The 15,201-nt window shown below is 39.6% G+C and overlaps 1 protein-coding gene and 1 pseudogene across 4 annotated transcripts in view; one reads left to right on the top strand and one right to left on the bottom strand.

Annotated features, from left to right (window-relative positions):
- The first annotated feature begins 3,145 nt into the window (after positions 1-3,145).
- Positions 3,146-3,277, top strand: LOC120583478 (uncharacterized; annotated as a pseudogene).
- A 3,382-nt stretch (positions 3,278-6,659) lies between these two features.
- The window catches only part of AK4 (adenylate kinase 4), a 72,323-nt gene continuing 63,781 nt past the window's right edge, over positions 6,660-15,201 (bottom strand). For all 4 annotated transcript variants that reach the window (XM_039838492.1, XM_039838494.1, XM_039838491.1 and 1 more), the window contains 3 exons: positions 14,800-14,972; positions 13,073-13,191; positions 6,660-11,876 (listed from right to left, as the gene is read on the bottom strand). In XM_039838492.1, coding sequence (XP_039694426.1) covers positions 11,762-11,876; positions 13,073-13,191; positions 14,800-14,972 — 407 coding nt within the window. In that variant the 3' untranslated portion in view covers positions 6,660-11,761. The remainder of the gene's footprint in view (positions 11,877-13,072; positions 13,192-14,799; positions 14,973-15,201) is intronic.

Below are 15,201 nucleotides of genomic sequence, written 5' to 3'. Positions count from 1 at the left end.
ATAAAGTCTCCTAAAATTCTATAAGCTTTGTTGGTCTTTTTCTCCACGTGAACTTGGTGACTCATGAATTTTGGAAGTCATGACCACTGGGTGATAGGGAGGTGGTCCTGCCCTGTTAACAGCTGTCACAGCCTCTCAGTCATGAATTCTTCCCTAAGGAATTTAGCAATTTGCCCTCGGTCTGATCTGCCTGGAGGACACTGGGTTCAAGGTTTCTGCTGCCCTGAAAAAATGAGTTTTGTTGATGTTGCCGGTGCCCCTCAGCAAGCCTGATATACCTCCTAGATGAGCCCAAGGTAAGCTAACTAAATCTGACTTTGTCAGCACAATCATAATCCTTGTGTACACTCCTCACGTAATTCATTCTTCTTAAGGTCAAGTGCAGAAAATGCAAGGAAAATCAAAGCTTCTAGAGCGGCATTGTTCAATACAGTATCCACTAGTTACATGTAGTTAAGTTCATTTTAATTAATAAAATTAAATTAAATAATTTAAAAATCAGTTCCTCAGTTGAACTAATGAGATTTCACGTGATCAGAAGCCACATGTGGCTAGTGACCACTATATTGGACAGCATAGCTAAAGAATGTTTCTGTTGTTGCAGAAATTTATTTTGGACAGGGCTGCTCTAGAAATATGCTTTATGCCTCTAGGGCTCATCTCTAGATCTGTAACCAAGGCAGAGTGCTGGGTGCATTTTATTCCAAATCCTATTCTTATTATATTATGTTTCATTTCCATTCATAGATTATTCTTTCTTATTCAATTAATATACACTAAACATCTGTTGTCAGACTCTATGCTGGATATTGAAATAGGCTGAACTATCATTTTGCTAAAAAATCTTAGATGACTAGAGCAAAAAGTGTTTGAAATATGAATTTACTGGATTATCCCCGCTTTTGTGGGTTTGGAAGTGGGCACTCAGGCATATTACTTAACCTTGCTATTGTATCAGCAAGGATGTGAAGAAATTGGAACCCACATTCATTGCTGGCGGGAATGTAAAATGGTGCAGCCACTTTGCACCACTTTTGCCTGTTCCTCAAAAGTTAAATAAACATAAGGTTACCATATGACCCAGTAATTTGACTCTTAGGTATATGCCTAAGAGAATTAAAACATACGTCCACATAAAAACCTGTACACAAATGTCCATGAGCAGCAGTATTCATAATAGCTAAAAAGTGACGCACTCCAAGGGTACATCAATTGATGAATGAATAAATATGGTACATCCATACAATAGAATATTATCTGGCCATGAAAACGAATGAAGTACTGACTCATGCTACAACATGGATGAACCTTAAAAACATTATGCTAAGTGTAAAAGCCGGTCACAAAAGACCACTTATGATTCCCTTTATACAAAAAAATTATATTCTCAAAATGCCCAGAATAGGCAAATCTATAGACACAAAGTAGATTAGTGGTTGCCAGCGCTGGGGAGAGGGAAGAATTAAGAGATCAAAAAATAGTCAATACTTATTTAGACTTAACAAAAAATTTTCCCCAATGTAATATTTAGAAACTTTCCCATCTACAGAAAAGCTAAAAGATTACTATCCCTGGTGCCCTTCACCCACAGGGTCAGCAACTATAAACATTTTTTGTCATATTTGCTTGATCATTAAAGGTCAGCTTGGCTAAATATAAAAATCTTTGGTTCGAACTTCCTTTTCATGAAAATGTTGCTCCTTTGTTGTTTTGATTTGAATTTCGAATCACTTGGTCTTTTTGCCTACAGGCTCAGAGAAGTTTTCTTGGATATAGTAGAATGTCTTTTTTTTTTTCTCCCCTCTTTAATCCCCCCCACCCCCACTTTCACCCCTGACCTATGGATGTTGCCATTTCCCCTTAAGAATTGGATCTCTGAAGGCGCGTCTCCTCCCACACACTCATGGCATGCACCCAGGGCCTGGGGCCCCCAAGGCCTGGCACACCCGGGGTATGGTCCATGGCTCCACCTGGGTAGAATGTCTTAAAGTTGACTTTTCTGAATCAATTTTCACAGCTCCACAGTGTTTCTTTTCAATATGTGGATTTAAGATTTATTCTATTTTGTAAGTTTTTATTGCATTATAGCTTTTAACATTGGTTTTGATTTATTGTTTTTTCTTTAGAGAATTCAGTTATAAGTGTGTTAGATCTTCTTTGTCTTCTATAGCTATTTATTTTTTATTTTCTTTCTGAGGCTTTTGTTTTTTCTTATTTTAATTTTCTTGGACATTTTCATTTCACTTTCCATTTCTCCTTTGTATACCTTTAAAATCTCTTCTTCTTTGTGCATCTTGTAATTTAGTTCTAATTTTTGAGATCTTTGTGTTTTCCTTTATTTTGTGTTCAGTCAATTCTTATTTCACATGTTATTGTTTTGTGCTCACTTCTCTTTTGCATTTGTAAATTTGCTTTGCGCTTTTAAAAAATATATTGTTATTGCTTGTCTAACAATATTTGATTCATGCTAGAGTGTTGTGCTACAGTTTCTTCTGCTTCAGGGTTGGGCTTGAGTGTTTTCATCAGCTGAAGAACTCTGATTCACATTTCCTTTTGAAAATAACTTTGTATGGATATTGGCTTTCTTTTTCTGTTTATTTTCAAGTCTGGATTTTCTCAACCAGGTGTTTCTACAGATGGGGGTGAACGATTTGAGTGGCTTACTAGTTTCTTAGTTCAAGAGTGCCCTCTTCAGTTGGTACAGTGAAATGCAACTTCTTTAATTAATAACATATTCGGAGGGTGGAGGTGGAGGGTTAGGGAGAATTTAGTGTCTTCGATTTCTGTAGGAATCTTAATTCCACCAACTTCTTTATTTTTCAGTCTTCATCACCAAATCTCCAAGAGATGTCTCCTTCTTCCAAGTTCCGTAGATCTCTCCCAAAAGCTTTACTTTCTCAATTATTACACATTTAGACCCATGTACTTTCAAGCCCCTTCCTTTTAATTCCCCCATTTGCGAGTGTTGTAATCCAGCATGACTGTTCTCAGTATTTCTCCACTTAAGTGTGGGAGGGACTCTCTGGGACACCATCACGCTTTCCTCTTTCCAAATAATCCCTGCTTTATTCTGTACTTCCACATGGGCTCCATAGCTCTTACTACTGATCTCAGATACTTATCTACTCATTAAAATAAAATAGGAGTCTACGGCCATGCCACCCTTAACATGCCCAATCTCGTCTGATCTCGGAAACTAAGCAGGGTTGGGCCTGGTTAGTATTCGGATGGGAGACCACCTAGAAAGACCATCTAGGAAGATCGGGTGCTGTAGATGTATAAAAGTAAAATAAAATAGGATTTTGCAGTATTCCATTTCTTGATTATGTAGTATGATTGTATTGTGTGGTGAGTTAATTGTGACTTTATGTGCTGTCCTTCATCTGTACGGTTTTTGGAAGATGTGTAGACTCAGTTCAGGCATTATCTTCAATGGATCCTCACTATCTAGCTTCAACTGATAAATTATAAATTTTTAGATACGACTTTTTTATATGAGCACTAGATAATCAGGCTGTTTTATTGGCTTCGTATAAGGGAAACCACACAGTTTTTTACAGGTAAAATATAGAAGATGGTTCATTCAGGCCTCTGAGCAATTTTAGCCTGTACCCTCTTCTCCCTGACCCTGTTGGACTGACAGAAGCCGTCCACATTGTGGTAGGTAACACATATGATCAATGTGCCCAGAGTAGTTAATATATCCTGGTGGTCAGCATGTCCAAAGTAGTCTGACATGGTCAGTGCACCCAGGATTGTTGACATATATGACATAGTCAGTGGACCCAGAGTGGTCAGTAGATGGGAGCCATTACTGTGAGGACAGTGGCTGGTCCATCCTGACTGATCTAGATATGGACCTTTCATTCGATATCCCTCATTATTCCTTGTTGGGAAACCTTATTCTTTGCTCAGCGTGTATTGTTCTAGAATGGAGGAGTGCAAGGTTGTCAAGTCCTGATGAGACATGAGATATAATTTCTCCATAGAAGGCCTTTAGGCTTGTTAAAGGGACTCGCCCTAGGATCCTGGGCAGAAAGTTGGCTACAGGACTCAGTACTGCTCAGGCCCTAGCTGCCTCCAAGTGGCAGAGCTTTCCGCCCCAACTCCTAGCAGTTCTGCCCAAGGCCAAAGGTGCCTTGATTGCAGGGCCCTTGATTGGGTCTCTCTAGGTCTTTGGGTAGTGAAAGTCAGAATGAAGAACAGATGACTAATCATGGCAGTGAGCATTGGAGCTGAAGTCTTTATTCTACCACTTAACAGGTGGGTGATCTTGTACAAATAACTTAATTTCTCTGAGCCTGAAGTTCATCATCTGTAACTGGTATACAATGCTGTCTTATGGCCTGGTGCCACAGAGTAAACCCTCAATAAATTTTAACTTAGCATCTATTAATACACACACACACACACACACACACACACACACACACACACACACACACATATACGAACACACACATATATGTACACACACACACAGATGTATATAAAACACACATATAGTTTAGGTAGGTTTATCCAAGTATGGATGTGGTTTTTATTTAATTACTAGATGCTTACACATTAACTGGCTGAAATGAATATGCAAAAAATCTCCCTTGGTTGAACTCTAGGGTAAAAAACTCAAGTGATTTATATGAATAGGAGGTATTCTCTGATAAAGAGGAATTCTACATAACTATGCATTTTTATTGTCAAAGTTTAAAAATCCTCCCCTTCATACTTTTACCCTTACATATCCTACCTCCTTACTTCATAGATATCTAGCCATGAAGATCCTCATTCCTATCTCCTGTGTCTCTAGCCCAGAAGTCCCACATTGGCTCAAACAAATATGCTGTTTGGCTTGTGCAAAAATTTAAATTGCAAACCTTTAAATGTAATATTTCAAATAAGAACAGGTTTCTGGTTTCTCTTAACAAACTGAATGACCGGGCAGCATTGGGCAGCATTCCTAAGGTGGTAATAAATGGTCCAGAGCTCAGGAAGAGCAGTGCAGTCCAGTTCCTCATGGCCCCTGCCCCTCCCTACTGCCTCACACTCACCATTTCAATCATTTTATTCTCGACTTCTCCCCCGGAAGTATTTAACTCCTTAGTACTGTTCCAACCATCCCTTTCTGTTGAACTCTATCATCACATCTTAGTCCGGACCTGTGCAGATCTGATGAATCGCTTTCTGGCATAGAATCTATTCTGCTTACTGTGAACACAGTTAAGACCAGGTCTATAAAATTTCCCAACACAATCTTCTCTCTCCAGTCCTGCCTCACACCACTCTGGTCACCATCTGGCATACACATACCATTCTATCTGCTTGAGTTCCCTCTTTCTTGCATCAGTCAGCTCAGTTAGCTCTTTCTTCATCTCTACTTAAACAAAAGAATCACTCCCTCTGTATTCTCTCAAGTACAACCCAATGATTAATTCTAGCATTTATGTAGTTATGTAACCCTGTCCATCCCCTCCGGGAGACAGTGAGGAATTTAAGGGTAAAAACCAGGTCTTACTCATTTTTCCATCCCCAGAGGCTAAAAGTGCTTGATAAAAGAATCAAAATCATAACTGGATGACAGGATGTATTAGCCCATTTCTATCAGTGAGCTTAGGCTAAATTATGCTGTGGTACCAAACTACCCAAATCTCAATGGCTTATAAAAGCAAAGGTTTATTTTTTTATGCACACTAACATGAAATGTCTGTATCCCTGCTCCACATTTTCACTTTAGGCTCCAAGTTGAAAGAAAAGATCCATGAGACCGCCAGTCTCATTGCAAAGGGAAAGATTCGTGCACATGCTCTGGCTCCTAAGTCTTCTGCTCTGAAGTGGCAGACTTCATTTATTCTCACATTCCATGAGCTAAAGCAAATCACACACCTCAGCATGAAGCCAATGGGGCAGAGATGTAAAGTTCTCCCAAAAGGCTTAAACTTTAAAACCATGGCCTGAAGTTTAATACAATTTACCACGCTGCCATCATATCCAGTTCACCTTTCTAGGGGCGTGGAAACCTAAAGAACATGTTTCTCAGGCTCCTATGTCAGCTGGTTTCTGGCTGGATTCAGCTAATGGGAAGCCTGCACAGGAGATAGAAGAGCTTGAGGTTGGAAAAAGCAGGGCATTTGCTCCCATGTTGCAGAGGACTTCTGCACAGGCTGTAGTTTTTTCATGGCTCCAACTCTCACCACACAGGCCTCCTGGGGTTTCTACTTCTGCTGAGTAGTCCTGGATGCTATAACTTTAGAGTCACATACTCTGACGCAGCCTCCTAATCTGTAGGATGTGATCTGCATAGGATGTGATGATGTGATATGCTCACATCATCCAGTTGTTTCACAAATAAAACTGAAGAATGTCCATGAAAATATGTGAAGAATAAAGTACTGGACAAATAAGGTGCTTGAGGGTATACAAAGTGAGACAACATGGTATAGTAGAAAAGGAGACTGGGGACCAGAACTCTCGGGTTCAGGATCTTGCTCTGCCACCAAATGTCATCCTAGCCAGGCAACACCATGTTCTCTATTTTCCCCATCTGTATATTGGAGATAATATTGTTGACAGTGGTTGCAAAGTGGCACGAATGAGAATATCTGTGAAGATGTATATCGTCAAGTGTAAAAAGCTCTACAAATGTTAAATGAATTCACTAGTTATAAGCAGAAAAAAATCTTTATTTCTATCAAATTAAAAAGTACGAATAATCTTCAGGCAAGATAATCAAAATAATCAATAACACAATTAACAGTTAGGAGAGCATTTACAGTTTAGGCTTAGATACTTTGAATTAATAAGCACATACACCCAAATCAAGAGGGCCGACAACTTTCACACTGAGGAAAACCACTGACTCATCGTAAACACACGACTTCTGGGAAAGCAGAGCTGACATTTCACAGGACAGTAAACCGGACAAGTTGTCATTAGGTTAGAGAACTGATTTGAGCTTGAGAGAAATCACAGTGAAATGCCATTATAACTCAACAATTTCCCCAGAGATCTGTTCATCTCAAAAAACAAGAATATATAAAAATCAGTAGTACAAATTCTCATAAAACTAGAAAAGCCCTCTACGCCCTGGCATCTTGGAGCTTATATAAAGACTAATTTTTTGTTTTTCTTTCCTTTACTCTTCTCTAAATTAAATGCAAATCAGTTTTGTTGTTGCTGTTGCTTAGTATGTTTTTGACTTTATAGCCAAAGCCTTAAAGTGAAGAAAGGTTTAATGAAATGGAGTTTGACACACACTAACCCCAGGGAAAGTCTTCTATGTGCACTGCTCCTCTGAAAAGTTTTAAGACAGGAAACCTGTTATTTCAAGAATGACAACAGTGTCATTCTTGGAATAGCCTAATTATCACCAAGGAAAGAAGGCATATCCATGCCATCCATACAAGAGCTTTCTCCCTTTTGGGGAAAGTTTTACCATCTTTCTCTATCTCTTTTTCTCTTTCTTACACACACACTAGTCAAATTGGGGAATTCCCTGAAGCATACGGGTAATGGCATTTATTTTGGCAAGAACGGTGCAATTTGTTAAAAGAAAGATAAGATATGGCATTTATAAACAATTGTAATTATAACATGTCTCAACAGATGCAGGAAGCAGATTTTTCTTCATAGCTGAAATATGGCTTCGTGGTTTCCTGACATCTGGGTCTTGCACACTTCTCATCTGGAAACCAGACTGGGTCAGTTATATACAAAAAGGATGATAACTGACCACATGACCAGACCACATTTCCACATTAAAAGAAGTCTCCACTACTGAGTTCTTCTTTTGAGACAACAAATGGACGAGGGAGTTACTAAAACTGTAGGGGAAGAGAGAGAAAGCAATTCATACTGTGAATACGACTTTTTCTTATGAATTGTCTCTCTGGCAGAATTAACTGCAGCAAGGAAAACATCCTGTCTGTTAAATGAAAGGTAATAAAAGATATTCATCAGGTAGATATGGCTGCCTCCCCAAATCCTGTAACCCAGCAGAGTACAGATGAGACATAGCCCTCTGTATATCCAGTGTGCAACTACCACCAGGACCCACTGAGTGTCCATTTCCTCTCTCAGTATCAGAGTGCCAAAAGCAAAGATTCTAGGTGAGAGCAAATACATTGTTTTACCTATTCACAAGAATGGAGAGCTCAAACTAAAGGAAGGTACCAAAAATGTCCTTTTGAATTTCCTGATTAATCTCTATGGGTACGTGAAAACACAAGGTTACATGAACAGAATTATTTCCATTTTTAAACACAAGGAAACAAGAGAATTGAAATATCTATTACCTAGAGTAACTGTTGAAGATTCAATTAGGCAATGCATACAATGCACTTAGCACGAAGTATCACTAAACAGTTACTAAGAATGTCTTTACTGTAACACATTTGGAAATTTGTGATTTTTTATGATTTGAGCAAGGATCCTCTAGCAGGCTGGTAAACTGTTTAGACAAACAGCTAAAGTCAAATATTGAACTCAGATTCCAGTGAACATTTTATAAAAGCCCTATTCATGAGTTTGCATAGGCATCTTTTCCATCTAACGTTATCACATCTCAACAACATTTTAAGTGTCAGGAAAAGCCACAACAGCACCTCTCTCACCCATGGCAATTCTTACCTTTTCCCTTTCCTACCAAAGAGTGGGGCAAAGCTGGGTGAAGCTAGAGCTCATCTGAGCATGGCTGCTGGAGGGTGATGGGAGTGACCCTGGGAAAGTAGGAATAGGGAAGGGAAGGGGAGGGAGGGGGGAGGGGAGGGGAGGAGGGGGAGGGGAGGAAGGGAAGACAAGAAGCCAGTCCTCCCCGGTTCTGCCAGAATTGTGCATGACAAGCGGTGCCACATCAGACGGCGGGCAAAGGCATGCATTTGGCACTAAGAATCACGTTAATGTGTAATGTAATGCAGGGAGATAGCTACCCTACATTAGGTGCTCAGTCACCATTGGTTCATCCGCCAGTACTTTAAGAAGGATCAGTTTATTGTCAGGTGAGAGCAAGGGAGTGATTTGTTCTAATCTCAGGAAAGAAAAGTAAGTACTATCTGGATAGCTCCCAGAAGCCCAGATATAAGTGTGAGCACCATGGCTGAGGGTGGCTCAAGGGTAAAAGGTCCCTTCAGGGACACAAAAACAAGGATACCAAAGGGCAGGTGAGGAACATGAGCTTGCCTCCTCCAGAGATTAGCCTGGACCCAAGCCGTCCTACTATGACAGCCTTTCACTTTATTTATAAACGAGTAGTTACAGAGGAGGATCAAGGGCTCAGACTTTCCTCTAGCAGCTTCTTTTACTTAAGCAAAGAGGAAAAAAGAACAGTCTCACACAAAGCTGAATGTCACCATAGGAAAATCTGCTATTTTTGATGTGAGGCCGCTTGTAAAAATAAGCAAAACCAAGCAGGCTCACAGCCTGGGTTGCCTGGGACAGGACATAGGTAGTTAACATCCAGGAGCAAACTCAGGCTGCAGAGTCAGGAAAACCTGGGTGTGAGTCTTGGCTACACTGTTTATTGGTAGCAGGAGCCTGGGCAAGACGCTTCACATCTCTGACCTTGCCTTCTTTCTTCATAAACATGGGATCACAGGATGCTTGAAAGATGAAATGAGATGTCTGTAGCAGTCCTAAAACCACACATATCTTTCAGTAGGCCTTCGATAAGTGGGACCTATTTTTATGTTTGCCTTAGTGTTAAATGGTACTAAACACAGCAACATTTTCAAATTCTAAGTGGGATGCCTGTCAGGATAATAGAAAGCAAAATGAATTCAGAGTTGGTAGAATCAAAGATTACGAGGACAGGTTAGGCAGGTGTCTTAGAGACCATCCAAACTACTCTTTCTGTGCAACAGTGAAGAAACTGCATGTGTGGCAATAGAAGAAAAACCAAGAAAAGCTGTCACTTGAATTTTACTTTTGTCAAAATACTTTCAAGGAAACTTTAATTTTTTATAAAAATTATTAAAGGAAAAGTTAGAGTTTGTTGAAGAAAATCAGAAATAGATTCTTTAAACATGAAACAAGCAACATCTTTCAAAGACCACAGAGAAGGAGTTTATCCTTTATCAGTGTCACCTAGCAAAGGCCCCTCAGTTTCTGGGCAATCTCAGAAACAGCAAACATTGTTGAGACATATTGAGTGACCCTGATGTTGGCTGAAATAGTCTTTTTTGCTGGAAGGGAGAAGGGAGGGAAGGATGGAGAAGTAGAGTATGGAATCAAGGGTCAAGCCATTTCCCATTTCTTATACCTCTCCCCCAAACCACAAAGGCAATGGTTACACTGAAGTCACTCCCAGGAACAGCAAAGAATCCTCCCTGGGGATAATCATGATGCATGAAGAGGGAAATTTATTTTTAAGGCAACAGGAATAAATTTCGTTATCTTTCCCAGAGGAGAGCAGGAATTTTACAAAGTGGCCACCAAGTCTAGAAACCAAGCAATTCCTTAACAAATGGTTTATTGATATTACATTATAATGAATCACAAAATAATACTACCTATATTTCTAGACTTACTGGCCACCCTATAGAAAGAATCTTTGGAATAGAAAAAAAAAAATTAGATTTTTGTTTTCTCATCATTGTAAAGCTGTCATACTTAGTCTAGGCACAGTTAGTGCAACATGTATCCTCAACCCCACAGGCTCCATTCCCTTTACCAACTACTTATAATATGCCTGGGTCACTCACAGGAGAAAAATACTGTCAGCATCAACATTTAGCAGCATTTTCAAAATACATTTTTGTCTTGAATATCAAAAAGCTAAACTGTTCTTTCAGTCCAGTAATTCCATATGGTCTTATTACATCTATACATAAGATATTACCTTTTAAGACTTATGTAGGTGAATATTTCTTTTTTTTTTCTTTTTTTTTTTTTTTTTTTTGAGGATTTCCAAAAGACTCTGGGGATTTTATTTTTCTACAATGAAAGAAAGGAGTGGTGCCCACCCATGAGAGTCAGACTAGTTTACGTAGACCCTCCACATCCGTTCCTGGTACATGAAGTGATCTGATATCGTCTCCTAGCTCTCAGCTCTTGGAAGGGAATTTCAGAGGGACAAAAGCAATTACCTAATAGCCTAGAGAGGGAGAAAACAGATGTAAAAAAATAGTCTAATAAAAATAGCAGAAGCTGAATCCATTCATTCTAGGATGTCTGAAAAGGAGAAATTGTATGCAGCGGGGATGCGGAAAAAAAGGTGTTTCACCCCTAACAGAAAAAAAAATTGTGGATACAGTCACTCGAAGTCAGAGAAGCAACCACTAAGAGCAACTGGCTTCAATTCTGTTGTCACCAGGGGGATGCATACCAGAGAACGGGAGACAAAGGGTGGGCTACAGCCCTTGGCACTCTCAGGCCTACTGGTGCTATGGTTCAACAGTCTTTAGGACATGGAGAGTATCAGAGGCCACCACCATCAAGTGTAAAAAAGCTACTATGGCAACAGCACGACTGTCAAAATTCAGCGAGAGCTTGGGTTACACACCGTTTGAAATCCAGCCTGTACTCGCTTTCTTGTGAAGGGCTTGCTTGAGACATATACAGAGACATCTTCGATGCGTGCAGGCAACCCTTCTTTTGAGGCAGAGAAGAGCCTCTTCATTAACACTTTCTATCATTAGTTTTCATCAGTTTACCATTTAAACTAGAAAAGATGCTGCAAGCTACCTCGGCTAGTTTCTAATTGGGACATGGCACCAATACTAAACATACAATTGAAAAAATCACATCTTCTTAGTTCTTCCACTGGGAGGGCTCAGTATGCTTCTTTGGATTGAATAGGTGCGATCTTGTTCGAGAAAAGCGTGTAAACATAGGGCCAGATTTTGTTAGTTTCCGTTCCAGAAAATTGGTGGAGGACTCCTCGGCTCCTGGGAAAAAAAAACAAAAAAACAAAAAAAAACAGTCCAATGCAAAAAAGCATTTTACATTTCCTTTTGACATAATGTTAAGGCAGATGAAGATCCTGGGTATAAGGCAAGCATGATCTCATGGTCTATATGACACAACACTAAGTGCCAAAACAGCCCCTTCAAATGTATCAACACTCCCCACTGGGTATATCTAAATAAAGCCATAGTTTTTGCAATTCTGGCATGCTTGTCATGATGACACCTTTTCTTCTCAACTTTACAGTGTATCAAAGAACAACATTATTCTTTGGGGACAATCCCAAACCTGCCACTACACACTTTTGAAAAACAAATCATTGACAAAATTTGGAACCCTAAAACTCTTATTACTTATGATGATCACGAAATACAGGATGAATCACAATTATGTGTACAGGAACCTCTGACCTAAAGGCTTGCTGAATTATTTGGGGGCTACAAGGTCAGAAAATGGATTATAGCAGAGGTTGCAAACTGCTGTTCTGAGTGCAGGTTTTGTTTGGTTTGCATGCTTCTAAAAATTTTGTAATTTGTTGCCAATATAAAAACTGAGATTTTTTTCCACACAGAGAGCCAGATTTCTGCTTCTCTTGAAAAACAGATCACAGGTCACATTGAGCCTCAGTGCCCCTGTGGTGATAATTAGCTGGAGCAGCATAGGAGCTGTCCAATTCAACAGTCACTCAAGTGCCCAGCTTGACACACCCCACATCAGGTTTAACACTCATTTGCAATATCTCCTTGGCCCTTGCACCCATTTGAATGTGCAATCTTCAGCTTATAGTTTTAGCTTTTCTTCTGTTAAACTCCCTCTTGACATATCTAGGCCAAAAAGTCCCTTCTAAACTATCTAAATAAGACATGCGGGGGTGTCAAAATGTAAATTATTATCTCAGCCACTTGAAAAGCAAAATGGAAATAAGTCTAGGCACAATTTACAACCAAACAGACAGAGATGATAAAGTTTCAGAGCTTAAGAGAGTCTTAGCATAAAGTACTGGGTGTTATCTCCCAAAACAACTCAAGCATTTCATCCCACTTCTGGGGAGGCCTCGGGCCTGTAAAGCTTATCTTAGCTGAAAGAATCACTACCCCACCTCAGCCCAAGGCCCTTCCCACTAGGTTCCACTCCTTTCTTGTTGGCCATCTGCCATGAAATGCTGATACACACTCACTTGTACAGTTCAATGACCGGCTTTGCCACATCCTTGTACTGTCTTAGCCTGGCAGCAACTGCTTCAGGTTTATCATCCTCCTGCTGGACTAACGGTTCACCAGTGATGTCATCGACCCCCTGCAAATACCAGAGAAACCAAATGGGCGACAGCTGGGCCATTCCATAGGTAAAAACTTTCCAGTGCAAAACTATGTATTCATTTTGATTCCTGCTACATGATGAGTTAGGCCTGGTGACAATAGTAATGGTGAAGATACTTAAAGAAATGGCACTCTTAATAGCATGTCAATCTTATTTCATGAAAGCAGACATTAAACCTTTATTAACCTCTCGGGTTTTTCCAAACTTGTTGCAGGGCTATTGATAAGTGGTATCTTCAATTCACAGTTTAAATTTCCATGCAGAACCCCCCCCACTCCGCCGAAAAGCAACCTTTAGACAATGTCACACTGGTCCTCTAAATATTCCTAAAACTGAACTGCTTTCTAAAGCCTGAGTTATTAACACAGAAAATAAAAGTCTCAAAAACCCAACTGGTTTACTTAGGAAAAACACTAATCTAGAAGAAAATATTTCAATACTGCCTCTGTCTATTTCCAAATTCTATCATGTAGCTTTTCTGAAATTGATCTTACTCAGGTTGTTTTACTAAATCAAATGATGACTTATCTAAAGGTGGATTAAAATAGGCATGAATCATATACACAGTATAATCAGGAACAAACATTCTGAGCACTGAAAAAGATTCATTTAAAAAAAAAAAATCTGATTTTAGATGTATCTTACTTAACCTCCTCAGGAACCATACTTACAAACAGCAAATTGGACACAGCAGAATTCTGCCTGCCATGTCCATGGCTATTACCCTGACACAAGAGAGATGAGGATGGGAGAGGCTGGACATCATCCACCCCCTTCCTTTATTTCACTTGTGGCTGCAAAGCTCAGAAGTTTTTTCCAGGACGTCAGAGTTCCAGCAAATACAACTGCTTTGAGAAAGAGCAGATGAGGGTTGGGCGACAGCGTCATCCTTCTGGGGGAGCTGGGCCATAGAAGCTGGTTGAGTTGGCCCTTTTACTGCTGTCTTTGGAAGCAGCAATATAATTGCAGGTGTTCCTTTAAGAGAACCCAGTCTTTGGAAGGCAAGTAGGCAGGTCAGTGTTAAAGCTTCTCAAATTTTATGAGAATCTTTGCAAAAGCAGGTCTAGGCAGAGCCAAAATGTGAATGAGGCATTAGTGCTGGACTTCAGTGCATATTCAGAGCCCTCCTTTCCTCCCAGTCATTTTTTTTCCTATAGTAGCTTTTTGGAATGGAAAGGAGAAAGAGACCTAATAAAGGAATTTCGGGACTACTTACATTTTTTAAAAAAAGGCTTCGAAAGGAGACCAGTGCTCAGCCAAAATGAATAAGACACTGAAACTTTACTGAACCTATAGCACCCAGGAGCTAGGAAGGCATCCTCATGTTCATTGCTAGGTTTGTTTTTTTAAAAGAATATTAATATTCCATATAAATAATAAAGATGAAAGTACCATTTTTCTCAAATCCCAACTAGCAATCAATGTTTATAAACTTTGCATTCCTTGTGAATGAAAATTTTAAATATTTGTTGGCTATATATATTTGTTCTTTTTGAACAGTGTCTTCACATCTTTTTCCTACTTTTCAGCTGAAATGTTTTGCTCTTTCTTGTCAGTTTGTGAAGGTACTTTGTATATTCTTACATGTACATGAGGTGGATTGAAGTCCAGGTTATACACCCTCCCACTAGGAGGGTGGATCCAACGCCGGCTGAGACGATCTTTGAGTGTTTCGAACGGAATGTTCAAAGTGATCACTAGATCCAGGTCACAGATTCTGTCCAGGGCTTCAGCCTGAACTAATGTCCTAGGGAAACCTAAATGCCAAAACAAAACACAAGACATTTCTCAATTCCAATTAGTTGCTGAAATATTATCTACCTCCAGAATTTAATATTTGAAGAAAATTTGCTACTTTATAATGTGGTTCCAGCATTTGGAATACCCAAAGGTTAAGGAATTGCATGATAAAAGAATAAAGTGCATGAAACGAAAAGTCAGTAGACTGTTCCTAGCTCCAGTCTTGGCTCTGGTCTTAACTACCTG

This window comes from Pteropus medius, unplaced genomic scaffold (assembly GCF_902729225.1).
Source record: "Pteropus medius unplaced genomic scaffold, Ma_sr-lr_union100, whole genome shotgun sequence".
In the NCBI taxonomy this organism is placed as follows: Eukaryota; Metazoa; Chordata; class Mammalia; order Chiroptera; family Pteropodidae; genus Pteropus; species Pteropus medius.
This window is presented reverse-complemented; position numbering and strand designations above follow the sequence as displayed.